Genomic DNA, 16,536 nt, shown 5'->3' with positions numbered 1-16,536 from the left:
GAAGATGATGAGCTCAGGAGGAAGATGATTTGTGTCTTTAGAAAATAACCTGGGCTGAAAATATTGCAAAATATTACAATTTACTTTGCTATTGTTACCTTTTATTCTGCTACTCTCGACTATTCCACTGTAATGAAGGGATAGGTATCATATCCCTTTTTTATGATAACATCATATTCCACTTTTAAAGCAAATTAAAGGCAATGTAAAGCAGAATTGAAAAGTCACAGCAGACCAGCTACCAGCCTCTGTAGACTTAGTCCCCCTTAACAGGACATCCATGGTGCCTGAAGGTCACTGATGAATCACTGGATCCTGCGCTGCTGTGTCCTCACGGTCTGCTGAAGATGCTGGAAATAGATAATTATGGGTCTCCCTGGAGCTGAATCTCGTGAGCATAAAGCTGTGGGACAGTGGAGGGGGGTGAATCCTTCTCTTGTTCCAGCAGCTTTCTTCTGCATTCGGAGTTGTTCAACCCTCACCCTGGGAAGAGGGACTGACAGCTTGCTTCCACGGAGAGACGTTGAGGACCCTTGGTCCTGCTCCAGGGCGTCCCATGATGTGAGCTGGCACAGTGCCGGGGCTGCTGCAGGAACTCGCACTTATTTGAGGAAAACTTATGCTCTGGAGAAGAGGAGGAGGCTGTGGGAACGGCTCCAGCTACGGCCGCTCCTCATCTCACCGGCAGCGACACCTCCAAAACAATAGCTTGGAGCAGCGAGAAAAAATTATCCCAGAGGAATTTTTCACTCTCCTGGTGCATTCCTCTGCTCGTCCTGCTCCTTGCCCCGATCCCAGCCCCCAGGCCCCTCATGTTTCGTGGCAGGACTGAGCTGCCCCGCGAGACATCCGCATGCAGAGGATGGGGATGGAATGGAAAACAAGCCCAAGAACACCCTTCGGGGGGGGGCTGCTGTGGGTGTTTGTCCCTGCCAGCTGCCCGCAGAGGACCATTTTGCCCTAAATCTGGCCCGCCACCCCTGCGGGGGGACAAGACTCTGGTGTCAGTCGAGCTGCCACGGGATCAGTACGTGGACTGAGCCGAGAGACTGCATAGCTGTCCTCCAAATGCCACCCAGGTGCCACTTCTCATGGCAACCACACAGATTTGAAGGATTAGGAAGCTGTTGCACTTCTTTATTGGGACGGTTGCTGGCTTGGGGGAGGTAGACATTCCTGGGAGGCGAGGGGTGGATGTTGTTGAGGAAAACCAGGTCTCGCTGAGGAGCAGCAAAGGGGCAGTGAGTGCCTGGCAGTGTGGCACCCGTTCATTGAGAGGTGCCAGAACCCCCCTGGGGCACTGGGGATTCCCGGCCCTGGGAGCAGCTCGGAAAAAAATGGAGGCCCAGCATGTGAGGAAGCCGAAGGGCGACAGCAGGACAACCCTGAGGGCCCGTGGGCCGCCATGTCCCCGATGAGGGTCGTCGACTGGCGACCCCCAAAATGGCGGGCGGGACGAACCGCGAGCCCCCTCAGCCGGGGCTGGCCCCGCCCCGCCTTCCCCGCGCCTCAGGCCGGGCGGGCGGGCGGGCGGTCCTCCCCCCCGCTGGAGTCGCTGCAGCGGGCGGCGGTGACGCGTCGGGCGCCGGGGGTCGCTCCCCGCCGGGCCTCGCCGCCTCCTCTCCGCGGCACGGCGGCCCGCTCACGCCGCGGCGGCGGCTATAAAGGGGGGCCCGCCGCCCGCCGCCCGCCTCTCCGCTCGCCGGGCCGCAGCGCGTGAGTCGGTGTCGGGCCCAGCGCCGCCCCCGGGCCGGGACCGCAGGGCAGGGAGGGCACGGGAAAGCGCGGGGGCGCCGGGCGAGCGCGGCTCCGGCCCGCTCCCTTCCTGTCAGCCCAGCCGCCCCTCTCGGCGCTCAACCGCCGCCGCGTGTTATTTATTGCCCCGCTAGAGCCGATCTATTTTACGTGTGTGTATATATAGATAAAATATAAACCTAGCAGAGGAGGTTTAATTTTAATAGAAAGGTTCGTATAAATATATAGTACAGAGAGGATTATTTTTCCTAATTTTTTTTTTTTTTTTTACCTCAGAAAATCAAACGGCCTCCGCTCTGGAGAATTGGGGCTAAATTAGACTCTTAAAGCAAAATAAGGGACGTGGTTGTAGGGAGAGCGAGGAGGGTTTTGCCCCAGCGCTGACGGGAGAAACGCTCAGGAGCCAGCGTATGAATTTTGGCTTCAGATCCGAGCCCCGCTCTCCTGGAGGCTTAACTTTGTTTTTTTCTGATTTCCAGGCCTCTCTTCCCCCCTCAGCTGCTCTCTGTCCCGGGGCCTGGCGTGGCGGAGCAGCCGTCCCTGGTCACAGGCCTCCTGCGAGCCCGCCTCTCTCCCAAGCTGTTTCTGCAGGCCCCTGCTTAGTGAGGTTTTTAAATAAGATTTTGAGTCCCCCCCCCCCAGTTTAAATATTTACGTAAAGCTTGACTTAAAGAAATCCCAAGAATAAAACCCTCTTAGTTCTCGGTGGGAGCGCGTGCTGGGTGGAAGATGAACACGGCTGCCAGCAGTTACCCGATGGCATCGCTGTACGTGGGTGACCTGCACCCCGATGTCACCGAGGCCATGCTCTACGAGAAGTTCAGCCCCGCTGGGCCTGTTCTCTCCATTCGGGTCTGCAGGGATATGATCACCCGTCGGTCCCTCGGGTATGCCTATGTCAACTTCCAGCAGCCTGCAGATGGTAAGTGACATATACAACCACATCTATGGCTTTTTTTTTCCACTTTTATTCACTTTTTTCCTCCCACTAATCCACACTGCTGTTGGTGTGTATTGCCATGTGGCTGTCCACCAAATTGTTACAGTTGCAGGGTAAGTAATCACTTGCTAGTGACTGAAGGTGGAGTATTTTTTACTGCTTAGTGGCTACAAAATACTCTGCTGCACATCGTGGTAACATCTCTGATAGAGAGACCTCTTTCTCTCTTGCTAATATTAAACTTTGGAGACTTGGGTTTGTTCCTTGCATTAAGAGAGTAATCTCTACTGTGTTCCCCGTAGTTCTCATGTAGGTTTGGGCTATTTGTGTGGGTCTTTGTGCAGTCAGTCCTGGCAGAAAAAGTTGAGAGTAGTCAGCCCAGGTTGAATGTTCAGTTTGGCTGAGCCTCTAGCAGCCCACCCCCTCCAATTTCATATTTGGGATATCTGGTGGACTGCAGGTTGCTGTGTTTGTGCAAGCAGCTGGATGGGTTTTCCAGTCTGGGAAGTGGTATTCTTGCATTAATGGGAAAGAAGATGTGTTGCTCAATGCATGAGAAACCAGGTTGTCTCACATGCAGAAGCCACATTGATTTGCTCTTGCCAGACTTTTTTTTCATGCTTTGATTTAGTTCCTGCTCAAGTAGGTATCACAGAACTGAAGCAGCAGTAGCATGTGAAAGATGGGACAGAACAGGTCATTTTGGAACATGTCTTTTCTGGAAGAAAAATGGGTCAGTGTATTCTGCCCTAGTTTTCAGAGCCTTTGCTTGACTGGTGCAAGTTTATTGCTCTGTGCTGGGATTTAGCAGTATCTATATCCGATAGAGACATCCAAATGATAGATGAGAGCAAACTTTTCCAGTGAATTCAGAATCAATTCACAACAGCACAGACTTCAGCAGCAAGTAAACTTTCCTTTAGTCTGTAGTAGGTTATTCTGCTTTACATTTTTACAGGCAGCAGAGTGCGGTCTGTTTGCTGCACAGGGTGTAATATATTGACTTTGGATCAAAGTATTTGTTATGTAGAAAACAGAAACGTTACTACAAAATTGTATTCCTGCAAGCTAGCAGAGCTTCTGGGATTGAGCTCTTGGCTGGAATGTTGGATTTTACGTAGTCTCTTGTGACTATGTGCCATCCTAGCTTCCATTCTCTCCCAGGTCAGAGTACCTTCTGCTCGTCCATTCCTTGGGATGTGGACTGATCTGATTGAGCACTTCTGATCCTTTCTCTTGCCAGGCTGATAAAAAGCTGGCTTGCACCCCAGTACATAATTTCTCGTTCTTGGAACTCTCAGAAGTGCTTTTTATGCAGGCTAAGCAATGTATTTTTAAAAAATTTCTCAGTGAGAAGGGAAGCCTGAGAGCCTGTGTATGTGGTCCTCTCCTGATGACCCTGTCTGTGTTTGACTCCCTCTTATAAAACCACCTTGGTATGTTCATGTGCTGTACAAGCAAGGGTACAGTCACCCGGGCTTACCTGCCTTTGTCTAGGCTGTGATCTCATTTTGCAGGATAAGAGAAATAAAAACAAGCAGCAGAAATAAAGCCAAGAAGGAACTCAGAGCTCAGATTAGATAAATGTTGGGGAGGTGGGGTGCAAAAGACTAGAGATAAAGTTCTCTTAAAGTAGAGAAGACCTGTATAAGAAGTGTAGTTATGATGTTAAAAGGGAGGAGTAGCTAGTCACATGTGCTTGCTTTAGCAGAAAAGTTCTGCTCCTTATACAGATACGAAGGCTGGTGGCCTTCCAATATATTTCAAGGTAATCTTTTATGGTGATAAATAGGCAGGAATTTAGAGGGAGGTTGCATCATTCTAGGCTCCTGGTGAGGCAGCAGACATTTTAGGAAGTCCTGGTACTTCAAGTGACACTTTGACAAAGTAAGTGGTGTCTTGTTACTGGTAGATCTTAGAAGGTCAAGTGATTTAAACCTAATCATTGAGTTAATATTGGGAAGGAGAAATACTCAAATTCCTCCTGCCCTTGTGAAGAGATCTCTTCTGAAATGCTCCTAATTTCTTCTGTCTGGCAAACTGCAGTGTGTGTTACTTTGCATAAGTAAAAACAGCTGCTGTACGAAATGTAATGCAGCAAAACATAAACAGATAAAAGGTGAGCCCATTGGTGGTGTGTTGCAGTCTCTCTGAAACAAAGACCTGAATATAAAGAATATCATTTTTATTGTCAAATGCAGAAATTGGGATTGTTTTCAAGGTGGCAGTATATAGTACTGCCTGCATGAGGGCTTTCTGAGAGAAGGAGGGATCTGTATTTTCTTCCAGGAATGCATAATCAGAAATTCATTTGGACTTCATTTTACTAAATCTGTGAAAAGATGAGGGGTGTTCTGTAGAACTGTAGGAACTGTTTTGATTTATGGGTGATAGTAGATGCTACAAAATACCACTTAATCAGGAAGCTTTGTGCTCTGAAAACTTTTAGGGAGGTTCTTGTGGACATGTTGGTATGCTTGAAGTGGTAGCAGGTATTAAAGAAGTTGATAACATGATAGTTTGCATTTCCCTGGCACCTTTTGTGGAAGGATGAGTGCTTCGTAAATCTGAAAAAAATGTTTTAACTTTTCTGTGTGGTAAGTAGGACTCTGTCCTTATGGCTAGAAAAAGTCTACAGAGCAAGTCAAGTAGCCAGAACTCTTCCCCACTATGTGGGGCTACCAGGCGCTCACATGGTCACATCCTGAACATGCTCTGTACTTCCAGAGTTCCTGTGTCCAAATTGATTCAAAGCTTGCATTTTTCTTTACATTTTTGTTAGCTAATGGAGTGATGCTTGACCCTGGAAGAGGTTACTTTCTGGACATGCATTGTCTAACTGGTAGTCTGCTGCAGAGGTTATTTTTAGTGGAAATAAGCTCTGCTGTTTTTGATTGCAGTTCTTTGGTGTAGTAACCAGTGAATGCTGAATACCGAATCTGTCATACTGTGATAGGCAGATTAAGGAAACACTTGAAAGTTCTGGCTAGTTCAGGCTCAGCTATGGTCATTAATATTTATTCATTTTGACTGTGAAGGGGGGAAAGAAAACAAACTTGTTTCATTTGAAAGAAAAGCTGAATTTCCTTTTCCATGTGTTCCTCACGCAGTTTAATTGCATTCCAGGGTTCATTACAGTGATAAGAGTCATGATGTGACAACTCAGGTAATGAAGCAGAGAAACTTTAATATGGCTCTAAGGATAAGCTGGAAGTACAGAGGGAAGACAACACTTTCCAAGCCAAGAAGGAACCCAGAGCTGGGTTAGATGAGCATCGCTGAAGAAAGGTGTAAAAAAGTATAGATAAACTTTTTGTCTCTTCCTTAAAGAAGAGAAGACAATGTAAGAGAAGACTTGTGTAACATAAATGCAGGTGTGTAGTTAAAAGGAAAGAGCGGTTACTTACCTATGCTTATTGCCAACAGCATTTTGTTCTAGCTTCAGCAATTAAGGGATTTAAGTGTTTTCTGTATGCAACCTCTCTCTTTAAAAAAAATAAAAAAAGGGCAGTTAAATTTGTGCTATGTGCTTTTGTTGTTGGATCTTTTTTGCTTAGTGATGTAAGCGAGAGTCCAGAGGTTTGCAGAGCAGCCATCTTTGCAGAATAAAACTCCTTGTGCAGAGTTTCTCATGGGTGAATCTTGGTTTGTGCATGTGGTTATCTGTCTTTATGCTGCTCAACCACAGCTGCTAATTCCAGCATTGTGTTAGCTCTGCATCAGGGAGCCTGTAGGGGAGATTAATTACTTTGAGGCCTAAGGCAAGCTGCAGGGAGTGTTCATATGCTTTCTCTATCCAGAAGGCTATGGAAGAGGAATGAAAAGGAAGCCTGAAAGAGGTTAAGAGTGTGTATAATGTTATATATGAGTTGCAGTTGAGTCTGCTGGAAGGATGACAGGAACCAGTGGGAGAGAAACAGATACAGGAACTGAAATGGCTGAAGCTTTGTGGCTTAAATAGCAGAAAATGAGAAGGTGTTTGCTCAGATTAAGGAAATGAATCGGATGTGCTTAGGCTGAGTCATTCACATAACTCATGCTGATCCTTTACAAGTTTTCTTAGCTCCTGGTGTAATGTGATTGCGTTTCCACCTGTGGGTATGGCAGACCTTCCTCAAATCAGAGAATCCATCTAGGCCTTTCTTATACCACTGCTCACAAGAAGTGTCTCAGTGAATATCAAGCAGAGTATAAACAGAGTGGAATACTAGCAAGCTATTGAAAGAGCAGTGCAATAGTATCTGCTTAAGTATATGCTTAGAGAGCTTGAAAGAACTGGGAGTAAGTTCATAACTAGTCTATACCTCAGTAGCTGCTGTGGAGTGTTTCACAGTTCCCTCTGGTTGCATGCCACTGCTTCATCTGGTTGTCACCTTTCAGCAGGAGCCCTGTTTCTGCTGCAAATGGTATATACAACTAGTTTGTGTCCTTGCCAACACATGCTTCTGGAGGACCTTTCCCTGCTATTAATAAACACTGCCAAATTTGACAAGCTGGACCAAGTCGCCTGCTGAAGTGCCTACTAGGAATGGACTGCAGGAAGAACCTCAGTTGCATTGATTCAGAGTAGCAGCTGAGGAATCATTTTAGCATGGCAGTTAATTGCATTTAACACCTTTGACTAAACAGAGCTAGTAGAGTCCTAGCAAGTATAACTTTCCCCCTCAATTTTTTTTTATTTTTTTCCTTTTTGCAAGCGTGACTACTTCAGGAAAGAAGTCCAGCAGAGCTTGTTTCCCAGCTGGGTGTATGTGTGAAGGACTGGGGAAAATAGTGATGGCACCACTTCAATTTAAAAAGCACCACCACCACAAAACATTTCAAAGCACGTGAAAAATTCTGAGAAACTTCAAGCAGTAGTTGAAACTGACTTTGGGTGTAGGGAGTGCAGGAGACTTTTGTAGGCAATGTCCCACTGGAGTCCCTTGAGATAGTTCCTTGAAATGCCAAGTAGTTACTCTGGCTGTGCTAGCAAAGTCATGTGAAAGAAGGTGTTCAAATTGGCATTTTCCTTGAATTTGCTGCTCCTGAAATCTACTCGGCAAGTATCACTGGGTGAAGATGGCCTGGAAGAACTGAGCCAAACAAATTTGGAAAACTTGGGTTCTGCCCTGTTAATATTCCTTGATTTTAATGCCTGTCTATCCCCCTCTTTCCCTGCTTCATGCTGGGAATTAACAGTCTTTTTTTTTCCTCTGTTCGCTCCATGCTGGGAGTGTTTTCTGGCACAGAAGAGTCCCAAGCATCTCAATTTTATGAACAAGATCCTAATGTGTGTACGTAATGATCCTTTTAATATACCAGTAGGTAGCAGAAATAGAATCATGGAGGGGGGGGTTCAGTGTAGGTTAGAATGACAGTGCAGGGGTTTTAGAGTTTAGATAAACAATTCCCTGTTAATCAGATTGGGTATATGGACTTTTTTCCAGAGTTTTGTCCACTCTTGCTGTCATCTTTAGATTGAGCAACTTGGGAATCATTTTTTGACCACGTAAGTTACAGAGGCTGACTCGTGTCTTCTTCCCAGCCAGCCATGTGTTCGTGCACTTTTCCCCTGACCTGATAGGGAGATGATCCTTTTCTCTTAATAGAAATAAGTATGGGTAGATGTGAGCTTCGTGAAAAGCCAACAAGCCAAACAGTCACTTTTGTTACTTCCCTTTTTTCCCCCAGGGTTTCCTGTATTTCCATTCCTTCTTTGGGTGGAGTGATTTATCTTTATAATAATAAAGAATATAAGTAATAAACTCCAGGAGTTTTGAGAATCATTTTGCTGTGGTGGTTAAAACATCAGTATAATGTAAATTTAAAATAGTCTATTAAACCTATTATATGCCTAAACCTGTCTAGTGACTGTGCTGCAAAGAGGTCCCTTGAAACATTAAGTTAAAAAGTCATTGGCATTGGTTGCCCATGATATTACCCCAAATGTCTCCATGAGCTGAGTAAAATTCAGAGAAAACGATCACCCACATGATGGAAGCCTTTATTCTTTAACAAACCACAGAAATCTGTTCTTGACTTCTCTTGCAGCTGAGCGTGCTCTAGATACCATGAATTTTGATGTGATCAAAGGAAAACCCATTCGCATCATGTGGTCTCAGAGGGACCCCTCCTTGAGGAAGTCAGGGGTTGGGAATGTCTTCATTAAGAACCTGGACAAATCCATTGATAACAAGGCACTTTATGACACATTCTCAGCGTTTGGGAATATTTTGTCCTGCAAGGTGAGATGTGGTTACTTTGTCCAATTCTGTTATAGCAGTGACATGATCAGACATGTCCAACGTAGGAAGCGAAAGGGCCACCTTTCACCAAGTGAGGAGTGAAGTCTCTAAAAGGCAGAGTTGACCAAAAGGTCAGGGATTGCTGAAGTTACGTCAGATTTGGTCATGAAGTGCGCAAGTCTGAAACACAGATAATTTCTTCCTAGTGTTGACCCTTGGCAGTAGCCTGTTTTCTTGTGCTGGCCTTGTGTCTGAGCGTGACAGAGGAGAAAACATGTTGAGAGCTGACATTTTGTTTTCCTTTCCCATATCTAGGTGGTGTGTGATGAGAATGGCTCTAAGGGCTACGCATTTGTGCACTTTGAGACCCAGGATGCTGCAGATAGAGCCATCGAGAAGATGAACGGCATGCTGCTAAACGACCGCAAAGTGTGAGTGTCACAGCCAGAAGCAGCAACGATCGCATGAACCGTGATGCATCTCGGTATTAACAGGGACACACAAGGCACTGGTTCTCCTGGCCCAAGCCTTGGCCTGCTACCTCTCCACTACAGGGCTGGTGAGTGACCCTGCCCAAGCCATGGCCTGCTACCCCTCCATTACAGGGCTGGTGGGTTTCCCTAACCAAGCCTTGATTTGCTACCTCTTTGCTAGTGGGCTGGGGTGGGTTTCTGTGGCCAATACTCTCTCCACTGCAGAGCTGGGTGGGCATCTTTGGCCGACCATAGGACAGGTGATTTTTCTGGTTGGTCTGTGGCCTGTTTGTCCTTCTGTTCTGCTGTCACCCTTTCTTGTCCCCTTTCCCAGCTTCTACTACACACTCATTTTTTGCCTTGCTGCAAGTCACACATTGTTTTTCCACTCTTGAAAACAAGGTGCTCATGGGGATTTTCCTTCTTTCTTACAGATTTGTTGGGAGATTCAAGTCTCGTAAAGAGCGGGAGGCTGAGTTGGGAGCCAAGGCAAAGGAATTCACCAATGTTTATATTAAAAACTTTGGGGATGACATGGATGATGAAAGACTAAAGGAGCTCTTCAGCAAATATGGTAAATACAGAAACACTTGTAATGAGGCTGTGAATTTCATGACCCGTGGTAGTTTAACAGTATCTGGGTCACTTTGAGGCTGAGGAATACAAAGAGTTGAGGTGTGGGTAGTAGCTGTGCCAAATGTTGGACAGGAGGCAGAGGCTGACCAGCAGGTGAGAGAGAGAGGGCTGGGGCTATTATATGGAGCTTAATAGTCTTGAAATAGTTTTATGATATTTTACTAACCCTGTGCTTTGGTAACAGGTAAAACTTTGAGTGTTAAAGTGATGACAGACCCCACTGGAAAATCCAAAGGCTTTGGCTTTGTAAGCTTTGAAAAACATGAAGATGCTAACAAGGTATGACCAGTTTTTATGCTGCTTGGCTATCTTCAGAGAAGAAAAACTTACTTGGTTTATCATAGGAGCCTGTTACTAAAATGAGAGAAAATTCTGCCTCAGGCATAACCTTTTCTAGATGTGTGAACGTGGAAACCTTTTGCACCTCACTAGCTTGACGTTCAAGGGTAACTTGGCATTTCTCCAAATTACTAGATCCACACAGAATGCAGTGGTATAATCAAGAACGTTAATTGCTGAAGAAATACTACAATGCAGGGCTTAAGGAGGAGGAAGGTATCTAGAGTGAGAACATTGCTTAGAAATGGTCTTCTTTAAGTAGTATGCTACTTAAAATTTGGCCTTGATTGCAAGAAGGGGTGGGGATAAATTCACAAGTTGCTGTTTGTCCAGCACTTACAGTGGTGGTGTCAGCATGGTCTCTCCCAATAACTTCTGTTTGTCTCAGCCATTGTTATACAGAAGCGGCACAAAGGTAATGCGGCAGCCTTGGTTTATTGGCTAACAGGCAGGGATACAATGTGAGCTTTGAACAGTCCTGTTCTTAACAGGATCAGGTGCTGTCTCGCTTCAGCAGTTGACAGTTTCTTCTTGAACCCTCTGTCCAGGCAGTAGAAGAAATGAATGGAAAGGATATCAATGGGAAAATGGTATTTGTAGGCCGAGCACAGAAGAAGGTCGAGCGCCAGGCAGAGCTGAAACGGAAGTTTGAACAGCTAAAACAGGAGAGACTCAGCCGGTACCAGGTGAATAGTCTATTCCTTTAATGAATTTAAGCACCATTTTCAGTCTATTGGCAGACTTGAAAGGAGTTGACAAAGTAATCCATCATTGTTCGATAAGATATCCTTGGAGTTAAAATGTAAAGGTGACTCCTTGGTATTTGGGGGCAAAGGGGGCATCAGGGCACGTAGTCTTGGCAATTAAATGTTTAGGAGGACATAAGAAAACAGTCATGTAGTCTCCTTTATTTTTGGATGGGGATACCTAGAAGGATGGTGAGAGACAGCATAACCCTATACTGTTGTCTCTCTAATTCATGGCAAAACTGGGTCACGTCAGATGACATCTGAATCTTTCCCACTCCTCGCAATATAGTGCTGACTGGAGACATGCAATGCCACAGGAAAGGAGAGGAAATCCAGACAAGCTCCCTTTCACCACAGTGGGACTTGTCTCTACGCCTTTGCAACATTTATCGCCTTCAGCTTTGGGTGGTATGAAAGGAACATTATGCTAAATTAAGAGTTTGCAGACACGTTACAGCTCTGGCAGATGGATGCTAACAGTTGAGGTGCTCAAGATTTTCTTTGTTATGAATGTCTTATTGTTCTCTCCCTTCTAGGGTGTTAACCTATACATTAAAAACCTAGATGACACTATAGATGATGAAAAACTGAGGAAGGAGTTCTCACCTTTTGGGTCAATAACGAGTGCCAAGGTATTGTGGGGTTTGGGAATATTTGGATTTTAAAGCCTGAAGAAGGAACTGTTATTGACATGGGATTGAAGAGCAGTTCTTAGATCCCTGGTCATTATGGTCCTGAGAACATCTGGACTAGTAAATACACAGATTTCTTTGGGTCTCGGTGGGATTTTACTGAAAACTTACTTGTTTCATTCCCTCATGAAAAGAGGGAGGCAGGAAGTGGCAAACATGCTTGTTTGAGGTGACTGCCAATAAGCGTGAAATGACATTTCCCTATGTGTGTTTAGAGGCTGCACCAAATCTTTCCCATTCCTTACTGTGCAGTGTGGGCCTGGGGACACATGGTGCTTACAGAAAAGCAGAGTAAATCCAGACAGGTGACTTCTCATTCACCGAGTACCTGTCTCTACACCTCTGCAACAGTTATGTCCTACCTGCCTGAAATCTGACATTGAAAAAATACGGATTCTTAGGCTAAGTTCTTTTACTGGTACTCCACTAGCAATTGATCTTTACTGCAGGTGATGCTGGAAGATGGACGGAGCAAAGGGTTTGGCTTTGTCTGCTTTTCCTCTCCAGAGGAAGCTACAAAAGCTGTGACAGAGATGAATGGGCGAATTGTGGGCTCAAAGCCGTTGTATGTTGCACTTGCACAAAGGAAAGAGGAGCGAAAAGCCCATCTAACTAATCAGTATATGCAGCGCATTGCTGGGATGAGAGCCTTGCCTGCCAACACAATCATTAATCAGTTCCAGCCTGCCGCTGGGGGATATTTCATGCCTGCTGTGCCCCAGGTGAGCTGAGCTGGTGTTGTTTTTTTAACCTGTCTTGGAGCTTTGATGGCTCAGCTGTAGTAATCTCCTTGAGCCTTTCTTATACCTATAAGCAAATAACTCCTAATGAGGGGTGCAGTCAGTGGAGTTAATTCTGTGACTTCCCAGCTGCCTGTTCTCTTAATACAAATTGAGTGTTGAGTCCTGGCAACAACTGCCAAAACATGTTGTAAACAATGTTTGTTACTCACTTAGATGTTGCCTCTGAGCTTGTCTGATCTTTCTGCAGGCTCAGAGCAGACCCACTTACTATGCACCCAATCAGATGACACAGATGAGACCCAACCCACGCTGGCAGCAAGGGGGAAGACCTCAAGGTGGGCATGCTAGAGACAACATTTTGGTTGTATGACCCTTTTGGCTCTACTTTCCAACAAGAACAATGCATGCTTTCCTTTCCATGCACAACCCCAACCTGCTTCCTGTAGCTGACTGTCCTGACTTGCCAGTCGGTTCTGTTTTGAGGATTTCCCCTCATTTCTTCCATTAGGCTTCCAGGGAATGCCAAATGCCATGCGCCAGTCTGGACCACGGCCAGCACTGCGCCATCTGGCCCCTGCCGGCAATGCTCCGGCCTCTCGTGGCCTCCCTGCCGCTGCCCAGCGAGTTGGTAAGGTGTCTGCCTCCCAGGCTCTTCCCCTTGTCTGTGAGGGAGGAGGATGCTATTGAGACTTGACTTCTTACTTCCAAAGATGGTTGTCAGATACGGATAACCAAAGGCCACCTGGAGCAAGGGGCAGAGACAGCACCTGAATCTTTCCTATTCCTTGCTGTGCAGTGTGGGTCTGGGGACAGTTGGTGCTACAGCACAGCAGTGGAAATCCAGATGGGTTTCCACTGGTTTGGAACTCATCTCTACACCTCTGCAACATCTACCACTCAAAAAAAAAAAAAAAAAAAAAAAAGGCTGTGTAGGTTATGGATATTGCTCTGAGTAGAGCATCTAAATTCATTTTATTCCAGTGAATAGCTAGAAAATACCTTGAATGCAAGATATGGAATCCATGGTTTAGTTTTAGGGAGAATAGCCCCTTCCTGAAGTAGCCAGTTGCATTTTGGAGACCAGTTTCTAAAGAAGTATTACTGTGCAGAGTATAGTTTGAATTCAGCTGTTAATATCAGACATCCCAACTTGCTTGCATGTTGCTACAGGTGTTCATAATTCTGTTCTCTTCTTTTGCAGGCGTTGGCACTGCAGCGCAGAATTTAGCTCCTCGCCCGCCTGTAGCTGCCCCTGCTCCCAGAGCAGTTCCTCCTTATAAATATGCCTCAAGTGTCCGCAGCCCACACCCAGCTGTACAGCCTTTGCAGGTAACACAAGGGTCTGGGCTGTGAAGTCCCTGCAGTTACTGCAGTCCAACAGGTTTTACATGCAACTGAAGTGTTTTTACAGAAACTTCAAGCTACTTTTATAACCCAGACAGGCATCATAATTTGGAATTTAAAAACCTGGCAGCTGTACCTTTGCCAGGGGCAACCTGGTTGGTTTATCTGTCTTGTACTTGCAAGCCCTTTTTTACCCATATTTGCTGTAAGGATCTTTTTCTTGGTTCTTTGCTTGCCCGTTTTGCAACCATTCATTCTCTCACCTCTCTGCCATATCCTCACTAGGGTATCACTGAAAGCAGTTTGCTTCTCCCACAAACCTCTGTGTTGTAAAAAAAGCAGGTGTGGATGTTGCTCTTTCTCAATTGCAATATTTGTCTCAAAATGTTTGATCCAGTTTTTGTAAGATATTTACAGTGCCAGTGTGTGACATTATGGGCTTTTGAGTTCAGGACTTGGAGGGAGTATGTTTGTGAACTAAGGGCACCTTATCTGTCCTTTTCTGAAACGTAAGTCTCCTGTAGGCTTGACAAAGATTGTGTTTTGGAAGGAGGGAATATCTTATTATTGTCTCTAAATATGAAGCAATCAGCCTAGTATCTATTTCAGAACCCTCATGTCTGTCCTTCTATATAGGCACCTCAGCCTGCAGTACATGTGCAGGGACAAGAACCGCTAACAGCCTCCATGCTGGCTGCTGCCCCTCCCCAGGAGCAGAAACAGATGCTGGGTAAGTGAAATTCCAGTCCTTACAGAGTGCATTTTACTTTGGAAATCCCCTCAGGTTTCAAAGATGACTTTTTAATTGAAACTTGCCTGTCTGAACTTTTCCCCCCCCCCGCCCCCCAGGGGAACGTTTGTTCCCTCTGATTCAAGCTATGCACCCCAGCCTTGCAGGGAAGATCACAGGAATGCTGCTAGAGATTGACAACTCAGAGCTGCTGCACATGCTCGAGTCTCCTGAGTCCCTCCGGTCAAAGGTAAACTGGCTTGTTCCTTTAGATGGGGTGGATTGTGGGAGGCTTTGGTCAAGAGAGCAGGTCTCACTAGATAACTTGTCTCCCCAAGGTGGAGGAGGCTGTTGCGGTGTTGCAGGCTCACCAAGCCAAGAAAGAAGCTGCCCAGAAGGTGGGCGTGGTTGCTGCTACCTCTTAAACCAGGAAGACTGGTGAGTGTCTTGGTCCTTAGCTTCAGTTAAAAGCTTCCAGAATCAGAGTAAATAAAGCGTGATTGTTAGTGAATGCAGCCAGCCTGGAGGCCCCTGTAGGTCTGTATGCAGCACTTGTCTGATTTCAGTCTACTCTTTAAAAAAAACAAACCAAACAAACAAAGCCTCCTAAGGTAGTTTCTTCCAACGGAATCCTTATTGTAGAAGCTTTACAAATATTCTTCAGAAATCTTACTTTAATTAAGCACCAGAAAGATGGTGCACAAGTCTCTGAAGTGTTCCTAGCAGTTGACATGTCAAGGAAGGAATAATGTATTGAGATGAGTCTTGTGAAACCGCTAATCTGGGAAATAAAATGAGAGACACAAGATGCCTTAGTGACTTTGAGGCTAAATAGGCTGTTAAGGCCCATTCCTTATCCTGACAATCGCCTGCCTACAGTATATGTTAAAGTGCTGGTGTCAGGAATGTCATTTCACTGCATGGGTCTCTCCAAGCAAATGCTGCCTCCTGTGTTTTGGAGCTGGCTCTTGTTCAACTTCTGAGTAAGGTTTTTGATTCTTTGAATGGCTCTTGCTTCTGATGATCCACTTTTTCTGTGGGTTGTCTGGAATTGATGTCTTCAGTACTTCTTCTGAAGCTGTTGTGGTCAGATGTCACAACTCATAACGGTGAAGAATGATGAGGGTTCTTTGGTTTTCATCCAGTGGCTCCAGTGACTGGCTTCTTTGCTAAAGAATTAGAGCTTGCTGTCAGATGATCAGAAATGGATATAATTCACAACTGCTAACAGCTTCTCTGTACCTTGCAAATTATATTGGAGTCTTTATGGCTTGTAACACTGGGAAGTTCACCAGCCTGGAGCGAGGTGTGCTGTATGTAACTTGTCTGTCTTCCTCTTTTCCTCTAGGATGCGAAGAAGCCAAATAGCCCCTTCATAGACATCAGCTCGAGATGTTTGAAGATTCTTTACTGTCCTGCAGATCTCAATGCCATGCATCATATCACATAGTTATATTGCATTTTGTAAATTAATCTTTAAGATCTTATTTAAAAAGCCGACTGAAGCTCTAGATTTCCAAAACCAGAATTGGGCTTGCAAGCTTTTCCTTTGTGGTCAGAACAGAGTTCCCCTTGTGTCTTCTAAGGAGGACATTGAGGATTTTAGGTTGAAAGTATTTTGTGGTTTTGGTTTTAACTGAACAATCCAGTTTGGAAAGTCTGGAAAGCATTTATCAATAAAGGAATAAACCTTCACTGTGTGTGTCACCTTTTCTCTTTGATAAAAAAATATGATATGGCTTAGTAAAATTAAACTGATGGGCAGTTGTCATATGATTGATACATTAAAATTGTGATTTGAGTTATTCTGCCTGTTAATTTTGGACAATCACTGTTTTGAAGCAGCTGTGTTAAAATTACGCCACAAGCCAATTATGTTGGGTTTGGTTAGTGTCTGAATGGGCGATG

The 16,536-nt window shown here is 45.3% G+C and overlaps 2 protein-coding genes and 3 non-coding genes across 10 annotated transcripts in view; 4 read left to right on the top strand and 1 right to left on the bottom strand.

Annotated features, from left to right (window-relative positions):
- CAP1 (cyclase associated actin cytoskeleton regulatory protein 1) overlaps positions 1 to 16,536 on the bottom strand; it is a 156,047-nt gene that overhangs the window by 119,914 nt on the left and 19,597 nt on the right. The gene's annotated exons all lie outside the window — the stretch shown is intronic.
- PABPC4 (poly(A) binding protein cytoplasmic 4) lies at positions 1,588 to 16,323 on the top strand. Of its 6 annotated transcripts, none has more exons than XM_049820858.1 (16): positions 1,588 to 1,716; positions 2,455 to 2,677; positions 8,729 to 8,922; positions 9,238 to 9,353; positions 9,830 to 9,969; positions 10,216 to 10,310; positions 10,919 to 11,056; positions 11,656 to 11,751; positions 12,261 to 12,533; positions 12,802 to 12,889; positions 13,063 to 13,182; positions 13,756 to 13,883; positions 14,535 to 14,628; positions 14,748 to 14,878; positions 14,967 to 15,066; positions 15,977 to 16,323. In XM_049820858.1, the coding sequence occupies exons 2-15, from the start codon at positions 2,485 to 2,487 to the stop codon at positions 15,051 to 15,053; spliced, it is 1,893 nt and encodes a 630-aa protein (XP_049676815.1). In that variant the 5' UTR covers positions 1,588 to 1,716; positions 2,455 to 2,484; the 3' UTR covers positions 15,054 to 15,066; positions 15,977 to 16,323. The 6 variants fall into 6 exon arrangements, 5 of the variants coding, with proteins under 5 accessions (XP_049676815.1, XP_049676814.1, XP_049676816.1 ...); XM_049820857.1 differs by having other exon boundaries at positions 2,235 to 2,677; XM_049820860.1 differs by lacking the exons at positions 1,588 to 1,716; positions 2,455 to 2,677 and adding an exon at positions 8,124 to 8,186.
- Positions 11,376 to 11,507, top strand: LOC126047586 (small nucleolar RNA SNORA55). Its single transcript, XR_007508611.1, has one exon. It is a non-coding gene; the product is annotated as a small nucleolar RNA SNORA55 (small nucleolar RNA).
- LOC126047584 (small nucleolar RNA SNORA55) lies at positions 12,032 to 12,164 on the top strand. Its single transcript, XR_007508609.1, has one exon. It is a non-coding gene; the product is annotated as a small nucleolar RNA SNORA55 (small nucleolar RNA).
- Positions 13,318 to 13,446, top strand: LOC126047585 (small nucleolar RNA SNORA55). Its single transcript, XR_007508610.1, has one exon. It is a non-coding gene; the product is annotated as a small nucleolar RNA SNORA55 (small nucleolar RNA).

Source organism: Accipiter gentilis, chromosome 17 (genome assembly GCF_929443795.1).
Source record: "Accipiter gentilis chromosome 17, bAccGen1.1, whole genome shotgun sequence".
Classification (NCBI taxonomy): domain Eukaryota; kingdom Metazoa; phylum Chordata; class Aves; order Accipitriformes; family Accipitridae; genus Astur; species Astur gentilis.
This window is presented reverse-complemented; position numbering and strand designations above follow the sequence as displayed.

Coding starts and splice junctions, on each gene's coding strand:
- PABPC4 (XM_049820858.1), top strand. CDS start 2,485: ATGAACACGGCTGCCAGCAGTTACCCGATGGCATCGCTGTACGTGGGT. Junction 9,970..10,215: donor GGAGCTCTTCAGCAAATATG/GTAAATACAGAA, acceptor CTTTGGTAACAG/GTAAAACTTTGAGTGTTAAA. Junction 12,534..12,801: donor TCATGCCTGCTGTGCCCCAG/GTGAGCTGAGCT, acceptor ATCTTTCTGCAG/GCTCAGAGCAGACCCACTTA.